Source organism: Acanthopagrus latus, chromosome 16 (assembly GCF_904848185.1).
Source record: "Acanthopagrus latus isolate v.2019 chromosome 16, fAcaLat1.1, whole genome shotgun sequence".
NCBI classification, from domain to species: domain Eukaryota; kingdom Metazoa; phylum Chordata; class Actinopteri; order Spariformes; family Sparidae; genus Acanthopagrus; species Acanthopagrus latus.
Window position 1 is genome coordinate 499,501 of NC_051054.1, and position 18,000 is coordinate 517,500.

At 45.3% G+C, this 18,000-nt stretch overlaps 3 protein-coding genes, 1 long non-coding RNA gene and 1 pseudogene across 11 annotated transcripts; 2 read left to right on the forward strand and 3 right to left on the reverse strand.

Annotated features, from left to right (window-relative positions):
* Positions 1–2: 2 nt before the first annotated feature.
* Positions 3–5,247, reverse strand: lrrc57 (leucine rich repeat containing 57). Of its 2 annotated transcripts, none has more exons than XM_037071462.1 (8): positions 5,216–5,247; positions 4,581–4,689; positions 4,028–4,261; positions 3,431–3,744; positions 2,348–2,483; positions 1,808–2,076; positions 1,515–1,700; positions 3–1,427 (listed from the first exon to the last, which is right to left on the reverse strand). In XM_037071462.1, exons 4-8 carry the CDS (start codon positions 3,512–3,514, stop codon positions 1,386–1,388), a joined length of 717 nt encoding a protein of 238 aa, XP_036927357.1. In that variant the 5' UTR covers positions 3,515–3,744; positions 4,028–4,261; positions 4,581–4,689; positions 5,216–5,247; the 3' UTR covers positions 3–1,385. The 2 variants fall into 2 exon arrangements, with proteins under 2 accessions (XP_036927357.1, XP_036927356.1); XM_037071461.1 differs by having other exon boundaries at positions 3,914–4,261.
* haus2 (HAUS augmin like complex subunit 2) lies at positions 4,641–7,595 on the forward strand. Of its 4 annotated transcripts, none has more exons than XM_037071464.1 (7): positions 4,641–4,773; positions 5,258–5,344; positions 5,867–5,965; positions 6,334–6,403; positions 6,573–6,705; positions 6,842–6,950; positions 7,360–7,595. In XM_037071464.1, exons 2-7 carry the CDS (start codon positions 5,258–5,260, stop codon positions 7,474–7,476), a joined length of 615 nt encoding a protein of 204 aa, XP_036927359.1. In that variant the 5' UTR covers positions 4,641–4,773; the 3' UTR covers positions 7,477–7,595. The 4 variants fall into 4 exon arrangements, with proteins under 4 accessions (XP_036927359.1, XP_036927360.1, XP_036927361.1 ...); XM_037071465.1 differs by having other exon boundaries at positions 4,646–4,773; positions 5,196–5,344; XM_037071466.1 differs by having other exon boundaries at positions 4,698–4,773; positions 5,219–5,344.
* On the reverse strand, positions 5,900–9,027 carry LOC119004504. Of its 3 annotated transcripts, XR_005070241.1 has the most exons (4): positions 8,513–9,027; positions 8,221–8,309; positions 8,003–8,125; positions 7,362–7,497 (listed from the first exon to the last, which is right to left on the reverse strand). It is a non-coding gene; the product is annotated as an uncharacterized LOC119004504 (long non-coding RNA). The 3 variants fall into 3 exon arrangements; XR_005070240.1 differs by lacking the exon at positions 7,362–7,497 and adding an exon at positions 5,900–6,010 and having other exon boundaries at positions 8,003–8,309; XR_005070239.1 differs by having other exon boundaries at positions 8,003–8,309.
* Positions 9,028–9,536: 509 nt separating this feature from the next.
* Positions 9,537–9,611, forward strand: LOC119005286 (annotated as a pseudogene).
* Positions 9,612–10,917: 1,306 nt separating this feature from the next.
* LOC119004501 lies at positions 10,918–17,507 on the reverse strand. Of its 2 annotated transcripts, none has more exons than XM_037071460.1 (10): positions 16,427–17,507; positions 16,263–16,322; positions 16,113–16,181; positions 14,911–15,430; positions 14,481–14,808; positions 13,372–14,173; positions 13,025–13,231; positions 12,493–12,872; positions 11,903–12,408; positions 10,918–11,784 (listed from the first exon to the last, which is right to left on the reverse strand). In XM_037071460.1, the coding sequence occupies exons 1-10, from the start codon at positions 17,253–17,255 to the stop codon at positions 11,154–11,156; spliced, it is 4,332 nt and encodes a 1,443-aa protein (XP_036927355.1). In that variant the 5' UTR covers positions 17,256–17,507; the 3' UTR covers positions 10,918–11,153. The 2 variants fall into 2 exon arrangements, with proteins under 2 accessions (XP_036927355.1, XP_036927354.1); XM_037071459.1 differs by having other exon boundaries at positions 14,911–15,439; positions 16,427–17,506.
* Between the last annotated feature and the right edge of the window lie 493 nt (positions 17,508–18,000).

The following is an 18,000-nucleotide window of genomic DNA, read 5'->3' on the forward strand; positions in this document are numbered from 1 at the left end:
CATTTTGCATGATGAGTACTTTTAATATTTCAGTACATTTAGATACTTGTAGTATTATTAACCTTTGAATTCAGGACTTCTACATGTAACAAAGTATTTCTACACACTGTGGAAGTAGTTTTACTCAAGTATGATCCGAGTGCTGGACTGAATCCATCAGAAGCTTTAACAGTTTTTAGTTTCTCCTGTAAAACATGTTTTAAAAGGACTAAAAGAAAAAGAATAATGGACCAGAGCACCGAGCAGGTTTCGAATAAACTCGACCAGAAACTTCAGATTTCCGCAGCAGGAAGTGAAAATCAACACTTGGTAATAAAACAGACTCAGAAATGACTTCGGTGACGGTGTTCAAATAAGAAAAAACTGTTTTAGAGAAACAAAAACACAAATCAAACCTCTAAAGTTACATGGAAGTGTCCTTTAAACATGCAGCTGACAGGACGTGGAAGGGTTAGTGTTCAGACCCGATCAATCGAACGGCGAACGTGAAATAAAGACAGGTGGTCTTCAGGATCGTCTCCTGACTCAGCTTCACAGGAAACAGCTGAACTCTCATTAACATTCAGATTAAGTCAGAAACATAAATGTTCTTCAGCAGGTGAGTCAAAACTTTGTTCTGATGTTTGAATCACAAGAATTCATAATTCAGATGAAAGATTTAAATCCTAAAGAATCATCGCACTGAGAACTCATCCGTCCTTCATCACATCTGCTCCTCTTCAGTCCGAGAAAACAGGAATAAAAATGAAACTAACTTGTTTGAATGATCAGAACTTACTGATAAACTTCTCTCATGTTATACAAAAACTTTACAGAAGAAGCATCTTTTTCTGAGCTGATAGAATTTATCTCCTGTTAAATTATTACTCACAAAGTTACATGTTAATTATTTTCACTTCTTTCATTCTGATGAACAGATTCGGTTTGAGAGACGGACTGATGACGAGACTCTTCATCTTCATCCTGCTGTTCAGTTTGGTCTCTGAGACGTCTGATGAGTTTAAGTGTTAAATTAAATAATAATTTAAAGAGACGAACATTAAAGGTAACTCATGCGTTAATGTTTCTGTTCCTGAGTCTCTGCTGAAGACACTCGGAAGATCCAACACTTTCTTCTTCTCTTGTGTTAATCCTGGTTCTTCATGTCCTCTGTGTCCGTCCATCCGTCCGTCTGCAGGTTAAATGAGTCAGACTGAAGCAGCAGGACTCGTGTTGGACAGACATCCTCTTTGTCTCTGTGTCCGGTCCAGTGGGGGGAGCCATGTGAGGAGGACTGTCCTAGCTGTGTAGGGTCTGTATTTTAGCAGCAGAAGAAGAAGCAGCGGTGGTGGGTGGAGTCTATTTGACCCCGACGCTCTAAGATTCTGTTTCGTCATCGAGTGTCTTCAGGCAAACTTCTTCTTGGTGGCTGTGAACCGCTCCATGTACTGAGGAGGAGACAACAGAGTCCATTAGAGACCAGCAGAGACCAGCAGAGACCATTACAAAAGCAGAAGGAAGGAAGCGGGTCTGACCTTGTCGTATCCCTCCAGATCTCGGAGACTCTTCACCTCGAACAGGTTTCCCTCCACAGAGAACAGCGACACCTGGGAGTCCCTCAGGATGGACATAGGGATGGAGGACAGCTCCAGACAGTTCTCCTCCAGACGGAGGACCTTCAGACGGGGACACGCGGCCACCTCCGCCGACAGGACAGAGATCTGGAGTGAGAGGAGGACAATGAGGGAGTGTGGAGGAGCATCATACACACTGTTTGGGGTTCTGGTGTCTCACAGTGTTCTGATAGGGACTGTGAGACCAGAGGTACCTGGTTCTGGTTGAGATTGATCTCGATGGCCTGCAGCTCTGACACCTCTGCGGGGACATTCTGGATCTGGTTGCGAGACAGGTCCAGCAGGTCCAGATGCCTCAGGGTTCCCAGTCCGGAGGGGAACTCTGAGAACTGGTTCCCGGATAGGTTGAGGGTCCGCAGAGCTTTGAGCTGGCCCAGAGTGGGGGGCAGCTGCTGGATCCGGTTCCCATTCAGACTCAGAGTCTCCAGTTTCTTCAGCTTGGAGATCTCACTGGGGATGCAGGCTGAGGACAGAAAGACCACAAACAACTGGACGTTACTGAACGATCTGGGCTGGCTCTGACCGGACAGAGACACCAAAACCAGATCCGTCGATGATCTCACTCTCTGAAAATTGTAGAAATGATCCAAACACAGACCAGCAGACTCGTGTTGGTCCTGGTCTTTGTGTTCATCCCTCATCTCTCCCCGTTTCCTCTGCAGCTGTTCTGTCTGTTCTGTTCTGGCCAAAAACTAAAGAGAACTGACTGCAGAACGCCGACAACAAACACTCACTGAGTTTGTTGGAGTTGAGCGTCAGACTCTTGAGCTGCAGGAAGTTTCCGATTGAGGCGGGAAGAACCTCGATCTTGTTCCCCGACAGATCCACGGTCCGCAGGTTACTGGTGAGTCGCTGCAGCTCCTCTGGAAACTGAAACACAAACGGGAAGTCTCAGCATCTGATGTCTGAACAGGTGCTGACAGACAGTAAATCCTGAGAAACAATGAGGAGGAAATGCTCTGATGGATCGAGTCCAGCTGCAGGTTTCTGTCTAGAACACGTCTGAGCCGACTACATGTCAGAACGTGTTTCTCTGTTTGAGTTTAAACTGCAGCTGAGACACAACCGGACCTGCAGGTTACTGAAGACACACAGCTACTCATTAGATTCATCTGTTTATTTATTCAAAACATCAGCACAAATAAATGTCTGTTTCAGTTTCTTAGAATCCAAGTCAATGTTTTAAAAAGTTTTGTTTTTTGACCAAAACCCAAAAAGATTCTGTTCATGTCCTGAAAACTGAAATTGTGACGGACTGCAGAATCTGTTCAGAGGTTCTGTGTGGTCTCTTCTTGTGTTGTCACTTTATTCTCAACATATTTTGGGAAAAACAGCAGATTATGTCTGAGTGGATCAGCGTCATCAGCTCAAATCTGTTAAACGTTTCTCTCGTCACAAAGTCCTCCAGGATTTTTTACTTTTCCAACAGAATCCTTCAGGATTCCCATAAATGTTTAAAAATCCTTCAGGAATCTTACATGTCTGGTTCTGTTAGGATTTCCTAAATCCTGCTTGAAATCTGTTTTTAACCTACTGCTTCCAGTAAAATCCTCTAGGATTTCTCTATGAAGAGATTTTAGTTGTGTTGTATTTCCACAGTTTTATTGGAAATAAATTATTCTTCTGGCAGACGGATAAAATCCTGAAACTGTAGAAACTGTCTGGCTCCTGTAGTCATTCAGCTTCTGTTGGCTCTCACGTATATTCTAGACTTCTTGATTATGTTCTAGAATTAGTTGTAAGACTTTTATTTCTTATCCAAATCTTCGCTGTAAACACAGTGACGTCATGGCCGGATGTACAGGTGTGTCTCTCACCTCCTGGAGCCCCTTCGCTGTCAGCTGGAACACCCCAGTCTTCTGGGAGGTCTCCAGGTGAGACTTCAGTGCACTGTTCCCCATCTGGACCCGGAGACAGGCGCACTCTGTCTGTCTGTCCCCACCAAACTGGACTCGCTGCCGGATCAGCTGCTCTCGCTCTGCAGCGGACAGACTGGACTTTAAGTGCAGCTAACAACAGCTCTTATCCAGACAGGATGTGGTGGGTCTCAGTCCCGGGATGAGCTGACAGCTTTAGCGGTCTCCGCTTCTTCTCCTGCGGTCTGTGTTAATGAGATGAGCCGGTGAAATCCCTGCAGAGGAGAGCAGAGTCATCAACAACAAGCAACAGGCTGCTGGACGAGCTAGCTTCGTTAGCATTAGCTCGTTAGTAACCTAGCTGCCATGTCAGACTGAAGACGGAAACATTTTAATCACCGTCCTGTTGATTAATTAGTTAACACGCAGCCCGTCAGTACACACCTGTACTGCACCGTGTCCATGGGAGTGGGTCCAGAGCCTCGTTAGCACAGTGACGTTAGCATGCTAGCCGGACACAAACACAGCTCACACCGGAAGTGGGGCGGGTTTACTTACAGCACAGCGAGCATCAAAATGGCGCCTTTCGTTCAAAGATACAGTTTAAAAGTGGGCGATTCAACGCCACAGAGTCCAGATGATAGTTACTGGTCCATGGGACGAACCGGGTCAACGTGTGGACCCTGTTCACCAAGGACTGAACGGCTGTGGGACCCCAGGTGGCCCAACCAATGGGAACAGCCGAGAGCGATGACGTCACCTCTCTTGAGCACGCGCACTTTTGATCTCCCTCTATTTGTGTCAACACATAAAACAGCAAATGAGACAGAAAACACCGAACAGACTGATTTATATACATATTAATGTTATGAGTATTCAAAACAAATCAAATACAGTTTAACAGTTTAAAGGCTGAAGTTTGCCAGTGTTGGACAAGAATTTACTCAAATACAGTACTTCAGTGCAAACTTTATTTGTTGGTTTTATTTAGTATAATTGATCTGAAACTGCGAAGAAAATAAAATTAAATCAGCAAACAAGATTTCTTCCCTCTGGGTTGGACGCACAGGCTGTGCTTAAATATAGTACTTGAATAAATGTAATCAGTTACCTTAAATCTTATTTTTAACATGGTCTGACACCAGAGTGTGCAGAAAGTGACGTGAAGTCTCCAGCAGGTGGCAGTGATGCAACACTGATGACGTCATGTGCTACTGCTGCTGCAGTAGAAGAAGAAGACAAACCGTCGGGCGGGTCGGAGCCATTGTTGTTGTGACTGAGCAGGAGTTTGTGGTGAATAAACGGTGAGAAGAAACACAAAACTGTGACTGAACTCTCTGTTTCTGTCTCCATGTTATCCGCATGATTTCCGCAAAACCTCCCTTCTGGTTCTGGATATTTAAAGTTTGGTTGTTCTCTGTTTAAACGTGCGGAGCTATCAGAGGAAAGTACTCAAAGATATGAGTCTTTAGGATCGACCTCTTAATTCGGCATATATACAGTAGAACACAGATGAATGATTTAGATAAAGTTCGGGTTTATAGACAAGTTCTCCTGTTATTGGAGTCGTCTTCCACCATAACTAAGTTACAGACAGTTGAGTTCAGATCATCTACTAAAGTAAAAGTACTTATACTGCACCGTTACAGTACTCTGTTACAGGTAAAAGTCCTGCATCTAAAATGTTCAAGTAAAGCCAAAAGTTAACTCAGTTTAAATATTACAGGTAGTATGATGTCTCCTTACCAGACACTGTGTACAGGACCGTGATCACTGACTGTGTTCCAGATGCTTCAGTGGGATCTGTCTCCGTTCACGGTGACTCCAGCTGCCAGCCTGCTGTCCAGATGTGTCTCCAGAGGAGCTTTGTCTCAGGTCAGCGTCTCCCGTCAGGTCGTCTGCAGGCTGACGTGTGGACGTCTGATAGACACATTTAATGAGACAGGTTGACTTTATACCAGCTCATGATTTTGTGAATATTCCTTCATTTAGTCAACTCATCAGAAACTTCTGCTCCGGCATACAGTCCAGATCCACCAGCTCATCAGAGAAGTGACTGCAAATCACAGTCATGATCAACAAAGAGATGTTTCTACTCAAAGACAGAAAGAAGTTCATGTAGAACATTTGCTGAATTAACAAGAAGGTCCAAATAATGCAGAATGAGTCAGAGACAGAGTTTCACAGAGTTTATAAAGTGTCTCCAACTCAACAACTCACTAAACTGACACATTTGTTAAGGGAGTCTGGGGACTTTCTCCACGGGGACAAAGAAGTCGCCTATATTGTTCCTGTTTAGTGTCTTTGTAACATGTGACATGTTTAGATCAATAACATGTTTCTTCTTTCATAAATGGAGTCTGACCTTCAAAATGTTCTACCTTTACCTGTCCTCAGGAGGACATAGACTCCGCCTCCTCCAGGCTGAGCCCCGCCTTCTCCTCGCACATGCACAAGGCTGAACAGCGAATCAGAACACAGAGACAGCTGGACAAGGTAAACTCTGTTGTGATGTCACTTCCTGTTTATCTGAGCCTGGAACTGAAAGAATGAAATTATAATTATTATATACAATTAAGATAATTATATATAATTATCTTAATTGTTAACTTAAAACAATCATTCTGGATTCAGATGATATATTGGCCAATATTTATTTTGTTTTATTTTTAATGACGGAAATTGTCATGTTTCTATACTTAGACTTTAAGACTTTCAAAATAAAAGCAATACTTTACTGGAGTTTTGTTCTTCAACAGTGTGTATTTTTCAGAGAAACACTATAAACTGTGGGAAGTGTCCCGTCAGCTCAGTTCACTTGGATGTTTTCTCTCATTAAAATATATTTTGTGTGTTTGTTGCAGCTGCAGCTTCAGATGGAGCTGCTGAAGATGGAGAATAGGAGCGCCGACGTCACACACACCTTCTACCTCAGTGAGTGTTTTAATGGATTAATAAACTGAAATATTCTGGTTTTCTCCTCAGAAGAAGCGAGCAGGTGAGACAGCTGTGTCCCAAAATGTTTAAATGATTTCAAAAGTATCCGATTTAAAATATGAGTGATATTCAATGATGTCACTTCCTGTCATCTCTTGTCCTACAGCTCAGAGGTTCCACATGTTGCAGATGTTCTGTGATCACCTGCAGGACCTCCTGAAGGATCAGAACAGTCTGAGGCAGAGGCTGATGAAACCTCTGGGCCGAACCAACCTGCCTGTTCAGGCTCACCTGCACAGGTAACACTCGTTTGTTAAACTTATGACGTCACGGGTTTGGACAGAACTTTGTTCTTCGGGGACATAAAGAGGTGATTTTTGAGTGGACTTTGGTTGGAACTGACTGATGAGGATCCTGTGCTGTCTGCTGGTTCAGGTTTGTGGTGGACGTGATGAAGATGCTGCTGGACTTCATAGAGACTCTGGAGGAGAAGATGATGTCGGTCCGCTGCAGTGACACCACCAGAGACCAGCTGAGTCAGCTGGTGAGTCACATGACCTCGCCGTCATCAGCACGCGTCACAGACTAACGACCGCACGGAGGCTCGTTACTCCAGAAACAAGCGGAAAAATCTAAATGTTGACTTTATATTAGTTTTTCCATTTTCTGCTACTTTATACTTCAACTACATTTGTCTGATAACTTTAGTTACTAGTTACTTTACAAATTACATTTTTAAAAGAACTTCTTTCCTCAATCAGATAAAAACAGTGATTGTCACTCACAGTTTATCAAACATGTAAAATATGGATCAGTTATTTTACTGATACTTTAAAACTTTTACTTGAGTACTCTTCATGTGAGTGACTCAGAGACATCAGACACGTTGTTCAGTTTCTTTGTCAATAAAGCTTTGAATTGAATTTGACCCCCACTTTCTCTCTCTGTATCAGAACACCTCTCTCGCCCAGTTATTGTCCCACGTAGCGGACGTGGAGGGATTGTCCAATCAGGTCCTCCAGTGGAAAGATGTCCGCAGCAGCTGCATGTTGAGTGACAGGTCTGTCTGATGACCTTCGACCTTCATCCTGCTGGATCCACATATTATTATTATAAATAGTATTATTATCATGTCATACATTGAATTTTGTTTTTGTAATAAAAACTTACGGTATTTTGAAAGAATGTTTTTTGACTTTCTGTCCCTCCTCTGTCAGATTATAAATCACGAGTTTGTATTATTACGTTGTTAATATTGTGAATGTTAGTGACCTTTAAATGACTCTTTCATGTTGTGTTATTTGTTTTTCACACTGATGTATAAGATGATATTAGTTATAGAGATTAGTTCAGGATGAAGGGTTAGAAAATATCCACCGTTTCACAGTGTGAACTAACAGGACAAACTGTTTTGGACCTCGGTGTGTCACGCAATGATGTCATTACAGTTTGACGAATAGGAGAACTAGACTCAGCCTGGAGCTCCTCCTCCAAGACTGTGTCCAGATTTTATATAAGGCCTGTGATTTTACATATGATCCCTTGTGTTATTTCACTTGTTTGTTTCAGTGTGAGCGACATGTAGTTTGTGTTTACCTGTCGGTGAGCACAGCAGGAAGCTGCGTCCTGGCGGCACTCCAGGTACTCTGAACCCACAAAGTACCAGCCGTCCAGGTCCAGAACCTTGCAGACGGTCTTTTACAGGCTGCACCCGTCATTCTGTGAGTGCACACAGGAAGAAGGGCTGCTGAGAAAACGTGTCAGGTGAGGCGGGAGGCTGGTGGTACAGCTGTCTGGGTCCAGGAGGTTGGTACCATGTCTGCAGCTCATTTTTCAGCACCACTCGACCCGCCTGGCTCACCCAGCCTGGCAGTGACGCTGTCCAGCCGCCTGGAAGCAGAACCTGAATTTACACACACAAACAAAGACACAGAGATTAATATAACATCACAGAAGGGCAAGTTTATAAAAATGTGTTTTAAGAAGTGAATTAAAAGAAGTTGTGTGTGTGTGTATCATATATACACACACACATATACACACTACAGGACATTATAACTCCTCTGACAATAACTGGAACATCTAACATTTTAACAGGTTACTAACTTAAGCTGGCTGCAGCCCAGCTGCAGGTCTCTGCGCTGGTTCTGGTTCTGGTTCTGGAGCTAAGATAAAAGAAACTGAGCACACACGTGCTCACAGAAAACATCACAAATAATTCCAAATACACTGAATATATCAGAACAGCTGCACACTAAGTTGGTCAGCAGATAAGAAAGGCTTCGCTCTGATGGAATGGCAGAACCCAAGAAGTCCAGTGACACCACAGAACTGTCAGCATGAACACTGATGTCTGTGAGACTGTCAGCACGTCTGGTTACATGTTCATACACACTGTAGATGTGAGCGCCTTTGAAATCTGCACCTTGATTTAATGTAAATTTAATAAAAATAAAACACTCAACATTTGATTGAAAGCAGACTGTGACAGTAGTTACACGTAAACACATGTCAGAAGTGTTCACCATGATGTGAATCAATGAAATCAATGAACAAATACTGCAAACTTTAATCCAAAGCGTCTCTGCTTCATGTTCGACAGCTTCGTTGTTAACAGCAACACGTACAGAGACAAACTTCCGCCATCACACCGCCGATCAATCACAGCATGTTTCCTGAGGCGCACCGCGGCCAATCAGAGTAGGAATCTGTAGCGAGAACCGTCCAATGGCTGAGGAAAGCTAGGGAGAACCCGCCAATCACAGCGTAAGGCGGGCTCAGCCAGGAAGAACCAGCGGTACCGGGTCATGTGGTGTAAATCGCGACCCCGCCGACAGAGGGCGCTGCTGCACCGCGTCACACCCCGCTCACTGACGGGGAGGCTCATTACAGGAAATTCCCAGCATGCCTTTGCGAGCCTTCAGCAGGCGGACAAAACCCATAATTGTTCAGAACCGGGCCAGATTGGGTCCTGGTGAGTTGGTGCAGCAGCCACAGAAAAGCCTCCCTGAACTCTGAAGTTTGTTGTGAAGCTGCTCAGAAGCAGTTCGGTCACTGAGGGTCGCACCATGAGTCCCAGCGGTCCGGGACCAGAACCGTATATAAACCAGGCAGGTCGCACCATGTGACTGTGTAACTTCGGTTACACGTATACTAAAATTGGAACGATACAGAGAAGATTAGCATGGCCCCTGCGCAAAGGAAGGGGGCCAATCTTTACGCTCCCTCACGCAAAGGAAAAGACACGCGAAAAGCACGGGGGAATGATCGAACAGTGAAATATCACAGACAGTGTCTCCTGTATCTCTATATGTATATTTCTCGCGTATTTTAACCGAGTCATCCGCCGCGCACCTCGCCGTGAGCTGGATTCGTACCTACGACCTGCCGGCCAAGACGGTTTGTTGTTGCTCCCTCTCTGATTGTTTGTCCGTTGCCATGAGAACGTCTCCCCCTCGTGGTCTCACGAAATCATGGTGCCAGATGTTTTCCTGAGGTATTACTCCCGATTTAAAATCCATAGCAATTTGATGTTATATGTTGTAATACTTGTTCATTTGTATTTATTATGAAGACCATTGCTTTGGCTTTAAGATGTACCCCCCAATGACTGCTAATGTTTTTTCTCATTCTATTAATATAATGATAACATTAAAATGTGTTACTATGGGACAAAATGGACAGTTTTTTTAAATGATGGACACACTGAGTCATAAATGTTGGTACAATAAGATTTAATGAACACAAGATCTAAAATAAATCAATATTGAAAAGAACACACACACAGTATATATATATATATTCTCACATTTTTGATCAACTTTTATTACATCTTTTCAGGGGGACAACACTATAGAAATGACACTTCTATATAACTTAGTAGTAGTCAGTGTACAGCTTATGTAACTGTATAGATTAACTGACCTTTGAAAATAACTCTAGACATAGCCATAGCCTAAACAGTTGGCAACAAAAGTGAGTACACCTCACAATAAACATGTCTAAATTTTGCCCAAAGTGTCAATATTGAGTGTGACCACCATTATTAACTAGCACTGCTTTCACCCTCCAGGACATAGACTTCACCAGAGCTGCACAGGTTGCTGCTGAAGTTCTCTCTCTCTCTCTCTCTCTCTCTCTCTCTCTCTCTCCCCCCTCCATGATGACATCACAGAGCAGGTAGATGTTAGACACCTTGCTTTCCTCCACCTTCTACTGCAGGATGCTTCACAGGTGCTCCACTGGGTCTAGGACTGGAGAGTCACCATCACCTTCACCTTCACTTTCCTCAGCAAGGCAGTGTCATCTTGGAAGCACCCTGCAGCAGACGGTGGAGGACAGCAAGGTGTCCAACGTCCACCTGCTCTGTGACGTCATCATGGAGGAGTGAGAGAGGGAGAGAGAGAGAGAGAGAGAGAGAGAGAGAGAGCTCTCGCAGCGACCTGTGCAGCTCTGGTGAAGTCCATGTCCTGGAGGGTGAAGGCAGTGCTAGTTAATAATGGTGATCACACTCAATATTGACACTTTGGGCACAATTTAGACATGTGTACTTACTTTTGTTGCCAACTGTTATACAAGCTGTACACTGACTACTGCTATATCAAAGTGTCATTTCTATAGTGTTGTCCCCAGAGTAATTTATGTTGTTTTTCATAAATGTGGGGGATGCACCCACTTTTGTCAGATACTGTATTGGGGAACTGTACTCAAACACACAATATATACACTATATACACAAGTTCACACTCTATTTTTGTGCTCTCTGTTCCTTCAGCCACTCCTCCAGAGATTTCCCTTGTGAGGCCTGTGGACAAAAGGTGGCGCTGCCATAACGGCTATGGCCAAACTCCTTGGTTTTTGGCTGTCCACACGTGCCACACGTGTTATATGCCACTCCTCTGAGATACCTCCTCTTGGGCACTCCACTCTCCTCCTCAAGGGCCCGCCGTCGTCTGTTTCTCTCTGTGAAGCGAGACACAGGAGCACCCAGTGTGGAACCAAGCTGAGCTGGGCCTGCACTGGGTGTTGAGACACCAGGAGCTGCCAGCACCAGTGACAGCGTGTTGTCAGGGTTCAGGACTAAGTTCCCTAAATGAGCTGACATGGGCTGTGCAGTGCCTGGTGCGGTGGGGTTGGGTGCAGTGCCTGGTGCTGTGGGGGTGGCAGCAGCGGGTCGTCTGCCTGGCCGCAGGACGGGAGCCTGTCCCTCCAGATTAGGAGGGAGGACAAACTGGTGCCGTGGGCCAGATGTTGGAGGAAGGAGCTCCAGTGTCTCCTTCGGGGCCAGAAGCTGGTTGGGTGCCACGGGAATCTTGTTAGTTGGAGCCATTCCCTGGGAGAGGACACTCATCTCCTGGGTCTTCTGCCTCCGTTGAAACCTGAGAGAAGATCATTTGTGTTAGATCAGTGGTTCTCAAATGGGGGTACTTGTACCCTCTGTATTTGAAGGCGTTCCAGGGGGTACATGAGTGCTGCTAAATAATGTGCCTGACCTACCACTGAATGAGTGTCTTCTGATTTAGCTCAAAGAGCTGGAGCGTGGTCTCCGCCATAAGCCTTGGAGTGTTGAGCACCAGCTCCCGGATGTGGTGGTAGCTGTCAAGGATTTTTGACCATCTAGGGGTGGAGACTCCAGACTTCTTGGTGGGCGACTTGTGCAAACTGCACAGCTTGGTGCATATGGCCTCAACCAAGCGGCTGGTGCTGGGCCACTGTGCAGGACCCCCAGGATGTCCTATCAAGCAGCGTTTGACACTCTCCACACCCGGTGTGACTCCAGACCGCTTCGGAGCCTTAAAGCGGCCACTTGTCAGGCGCACCTGATGGCGAGGCTGGTAGTTGACACGCTGCTTGTCAACCTCAGGGAGAGCTGTCCACAGCTGGACGATCTGGGTCACCTGCAGGTCAGTGAAGTAAGAAGCCTCACGGAGATCCACTAGGTAAACAGCGAGATCCTGGACTTTGTCCCACCCAGCGATCCCATCCGGTCCAATCACTGCTCCCTAGTAAATCAATCGATTAATAGTAATATATGTGAAATAAAATGTCATTGAGATTGGATAGAAATAGTTATTAAAGTGTCTTACTTGAGCCTCGTCAGACATACTGCTGGACGGCACATCAGCAGGTGATGCAGGGGCCTGAGGAGGAGGAGAGGGCGGAGGTGGGGAAGGCAGATGCGAAGAAGGCGGAGGAGAAGAAGGCTGAGGTGGAGACGGCGGAGGAGGAGGAGAGGCCTGAGGACTCGTTAACGATGAGGGCCTGCTCTGCAGAGCACGGGAGGGGTCATCCTCATACAGCACCGGAACTGTGATGTCCTCCATGCTCTCTTCAACAAAGCCCTCATCTTGGAAGTCCTCATCATTGACTTCCTCCACCAGCCTGTCCTCCTCCTCTGGGTTCTGGAGCACTGGAGTCAGTTCCTTGCCGGTCTGGCTGTACAAGTACTCCATCCCCAGCAATTCACCTAGGAAAAAAAAAAAAAAAAACAGAAAAAAAGGAAAGTATTATTAATATTTCATCCAATACATTACAGGTTACACTGATCAACATAGTGTTATTAAAGAAAACATTAATTAAGGTGTTCTTTTTCATGTTGAATGGGGGATAATTTCTTACCTGTGTATGCTCCAGGGGTGCGATAGCGCTCATCCCAGCATCTCCCTAGCACCTTTTGGCTGAGCTGGTCCACCGCCTCTCTGAGAGCACTGCTGTAGGAGCGGATGGAAGGTGCTCCCTTTACGGCGTCCTCCATCCGGTCATCATTCCAGCGCATCAGCCCTTCCAGAAGATACGCCTGGAAATGCGCATCACTGGCACTGGTTCCTGAAGGTGAAATACACAAAGAGGTATGTCACATTTGTAAAAGATATTAACCACATATGATATGAAGTATCTATAAAACAAAGCCAGACATATTGAGAAAAAAAGAGGTCTAAAACTAATAACGCATATGTATGCAATACCTGGAATAAACCTGTTCAGGTGGAGGTGAAAGGACTCCAAGGAGGTAGAGCCACGGGCACACCTGTAGCAGCACAGCTCCACGTTGCCTTTCTTCAAGGTGCCCGTCTTGATGTAGAGCTGGAAGTCTTCTGGGTCTTGGATGCAGCCAAGGTGTTTCTGCTGCTCCATCCATATCTGCTGGATCCGTTCGTGGTCCAGCAGAGGAACGCCCAGAGTGTCCTTCCCACTCGCGCTGTCAAACAGACTGATCAGTGACCCGATCAGTCTGTTGGTCTCCTCCACCCCTCGGGTCCTCCTCCTGCAGTGCAGTGCCAACTCCCTCCGAGTGATGCGAGTGGTCACCGCCTCCTCCGAGATGTTGCCAACACTTCTTGCTGCCAGCTCACCCTCCTTGGCACGGCGAAGAGCAGCAACATCTTCTGGATCCCACTCAAAAATGCACGTGGACAGGCGTGCCATGAAGATGCCATACAGGGGGTGAGCCTCAGTGGTGACACCTGCAGCAAAACGGCGCATGAAATGCCAGATGTCAAGCCGCACCTGAAGCTCATCCCACCCTGCAAACATGGCCTTCACCCGACAAGGGCCATGCTGACTGCAGCAGTCTCTGTCCACATAGATCACCTTGGGTGGCGCCTCACCCGCCTCCCTGTACCGCTTCACCAGGCCAGCTGCCATGGTGTCAAGTGCTTGTCCCTCACCAGCTGTCAGAACCGAGACAAGGACTTGACCGTACTCGTTGCCAACATTGGTGCACCAGGCAGCTGTACCTGCAGCAGCACCAGCGAGTTTCTTCGTGACCTATTCAGAAAAGATAAGGAGTTAAAAACTGCATTCATTATTATGAAATGTAAGTGCAATATTTAAATCTCTGTTTCTCTGATGCTACTATGATGATGATGATGATGATATCTGAGGCTTTGTTTTAGTATGCTGTATGTATTTTATTTTACTGTCATGTGGAAGTGTTTGTGTAGTGATTGTGTGTGTGTGTGCTGCATTGCTTTTAGTAGTTGCACAGTAGTTGTACTGCTGGTATAATGACATTAAAGACTATCTCTATCAATCTATTATGTATGCACTCTGTATATAAACAGGGCTGTGATACCTTTTTGGTGGAGTCCATCTTGAGGACAGAGCCAAAGATGGAGGTGATTTTGGCCTTCACCTCATGCAGCCGGCTGAGAACATCCCTGGCATAAACTGCTAACAGCCACTTGGGCTTGGGTAGGGCAGGTAAGCAGGGAGGCTCAGCAAAGACAGAGGGACGGACAACAGCGGACCTTGTGAATGGTTCACAAGCTGTCAGGTACTGCAGGACACGCTCCATCCATGCCTCGCTATGCTGTTCCTGCAGCTTTTTGTACAGCTGGGTCACGCTGTTTCCCATTGTCCTCTCCCTCATCATCCTCAGCACACGGATGCCACACGAGTATCTAATGAAAGGAAGGAGTGTAATGTCAAAAAAATAAAATAAAATAAAAAAACAACCCACAAATAAAAGCACCTAATAATGGTTGACATTAAATATGAATTACCTGTAAGTGAGCAAAGCTGGAAACTTGCTGCGGTGGCCCACATCCAGCTGGCCTAAGATGTCTTCAGACCAAGCAGGATACTTTTTGGAACAGCGCTTGCACTCCAGGTACTCAGTGGCAAGGTCATACCACCCGTCGATGTCCAGCACCTTCCGCACTGTTCTGTACACTCCTGCGGCTGTTAGTCTGTGCTTGCCGCAGGCTGGACGAACACAGACTAGAGGAAACAGCCACATCTTCTGGGGCATCCACAGGAACAACGGCCGACAGAAGAAGTGGTCAGGCGAGGCGGGAGGCTGGGTGTGAATGAGGGCGGGCTGAGGAGGATACCACCAAAGCTTCAGCGGTGACACTAGCTCTGGCTTGCCAGTACGTGGGTTGGCCTTGAACAGAGTGTGCCGTATCCACTCGTGCTGGTAAGGTGGAAGCTGATCCTTCCAGTGACTGGGAAGCTCAGCTGAAGGTTGATGAAGGAGAGCTGCTGGTGGAGGATCAGCACAGGCCTCACGAGGCACCGTGGCTGCAAGAGTTAATGAAGGAGAAATTAATTAGGTTGGATGTTGATTTTGATTGTAATATGCCATAAATGCAACTCACAAAGTGCCACAGTGCAGAAACACAACAGAAAGAAACTGAATAAATAGCACAATGTTAATAATACTAGTGTTAAAATAAAATGTCAATAATACTAATGATAAAATACTACAATTTTAAGATTAGTAGTGGATAGTGTAGTACATTAAGTAATATTAAGAAGCAAAGAACCCAGTGTAAGCACATGGAAAATTATGCAAAATGTATTAATGATGCCCACAAATATGAAATATGCACACAGACACAGTAACAACTACTATTGTCATGATTAGAACAACAACTATCCACCATCCCAGTGGTTCAGAGGGAGCTAAAGTGTAAATGAGAAGAGCATGCAGTGTAATTGTGAAAAAAGCGTGTGAAAAAAAAGGCGTTAAGATTCAGGTGATTGATTTAGAGCACATGGGTGAGTGGAGTTAAGCAAAAAACACACAAAAAAAACAGCGACACCTTTGTACATCTTTAAGGTTTGCATCCAGGTTGATGTGGTTTTATGCTGTTTTGGGAATAAAAATATATTTAAAACATAGAAATGTTCCACAAAATAATATTCTTACTGTTGTCGCTAAACATTCACATCATATTTGCATTTGTGTCATATGCCACACCTGTATTCAGCTGTGCCTCACACTGCGCTGCAGCAGATACCATTTCCTCATCATCAATCTCAGCAGAGTCTGGAGAGGAAATGTTGAAAGTATTAAGCCTACTGTTAACAATACACAGAGACAAATGTCTGTAAGATGGTGCATACTAACCAGAAGGGAAAAGCTGCCGGGGTTTTGAAGGTCGGGGTGAGGTGAGCTGCGGTGCTGGAGCTGGACAAAAGTGGACAAGTTAGTATAATCTGTTAAAATGGTACAAGTTATACATGTAGGTCGGACTGCTGTAGGGGAAATTCAAAATTCACACTCCTACTCACAGAGTTTAACTGGTGACATCAACTTTTTCACCAGCTGTGAAGGAGACAGATTCCCACGCGCCAGCAGAGATTTCACAGTGGCGGGCTTCCATGCGCCACTTTGGAATCCTGCTGGAGGTGCAGAGGAAGTGGAGGGTGCAGGAGAAGGTGCAGAGGAAGTGGAGGATGCAGGAGGACGTCCAGTGGAAGTGGAGGCTGAAGATGGGAGGGTGGTGGCTGCAGCGCGTCTCTTCAAGACATACGTCTTGAAAATGGCCATGTTGGTGTTGGGCCGGGCATCAGCAGTCTTCAGGTAATTGATGAGGGCCTGGGCCTTCTGGCTCTGGTCCTCATAAACTTCCTTCATGGAGCGACCCTTAAAATCTCCAAACTCCACCATCAAATAACCCTGGTCTCCAGTGTCCTTCGCTTTCTTCTGCATCTCCTGCTTACGGCTAAACTTCTCCAGTTCAACCGTCATCTCTGCGATCTGAGAGGTAAACTCCTGGAACAGCTGTTTGTTCTCAGACAGAGGGTTTGCCTGCACTGTTTCCTTGGAAATGCTGTGCAGTAAATACACAGCATATCCAAGACTGTTCTCCAGGAGCCACCTGAACCTCTGGCCCTGGAACATGCCAAACTGCAGCTGGCAGTGAGCCAGTACCAGAAGCCTGTCAGCTGGGTCTCCACCATGGCCAGCCACAAAGTTAGCGGCCTCTGCCAGCACCTCCTCTTTGGGTTTGGCCCTTCCAGACCCGGTGTTTGAAAGAGCCCTTGCCTCCTCCGAGGGTGCCATCAGCAGTCTAGTTGAACTGGCTGGCTGGCGACGAAAAACGGGGTACGCATACATTATCTGAATGAAAAAAGAAAAGAATGTTAGCTCTAGTTATCTCAAAGATACCTGTATATTGGTCAAAGATGAGGTGCAACACTTTAGTGTCCCCACTTGATAAATCACATAAAATTATAATATGTGAATACACTTTAAAACTGGTCAGTACAAAACTGTATATCATTCGGTACAACACTGAAAATGTGACATTGCAGTAATTTTTGCAAACAAACAAACAAGATTAGCAATTAATTATGATTAAGTGTACATATTTTCTTAATCTGAGTTTATTGGCATACACCACATAAATTGTGGCAAAATTTCTAGTCATGGCATTAAAGCCAGCTATATATATATATATATATATATATATATATATATATATATATATATATATATATATAGCCCATGTATTACTGATTCTTGAGAGTCGGGACATAACACATGCACATACATACAGTTTTTCATTCATACGGACGGCAATACAGTTTATTGTCCATATGGGCGTATTGTGCAGTCCGTATTGACATATGTATTAGTTTTAATAAACTGCTCTTAAGACCACCGACTCAGTTAGTCGCTGTGATTATGGTTACCGCTATCTGTCCTGTTTTCCGCCATTTTCGGCCGGTTTTTCATTCATACGGACGGCAATACAGTTTATTATCCATATGGGCGTATTGTGCAGTCCGTATTGACATATGTATTAGTTTTAATAAACTGCTCTTAAGACCACCGACTCCGTTAGTCGCTGTGATTATGG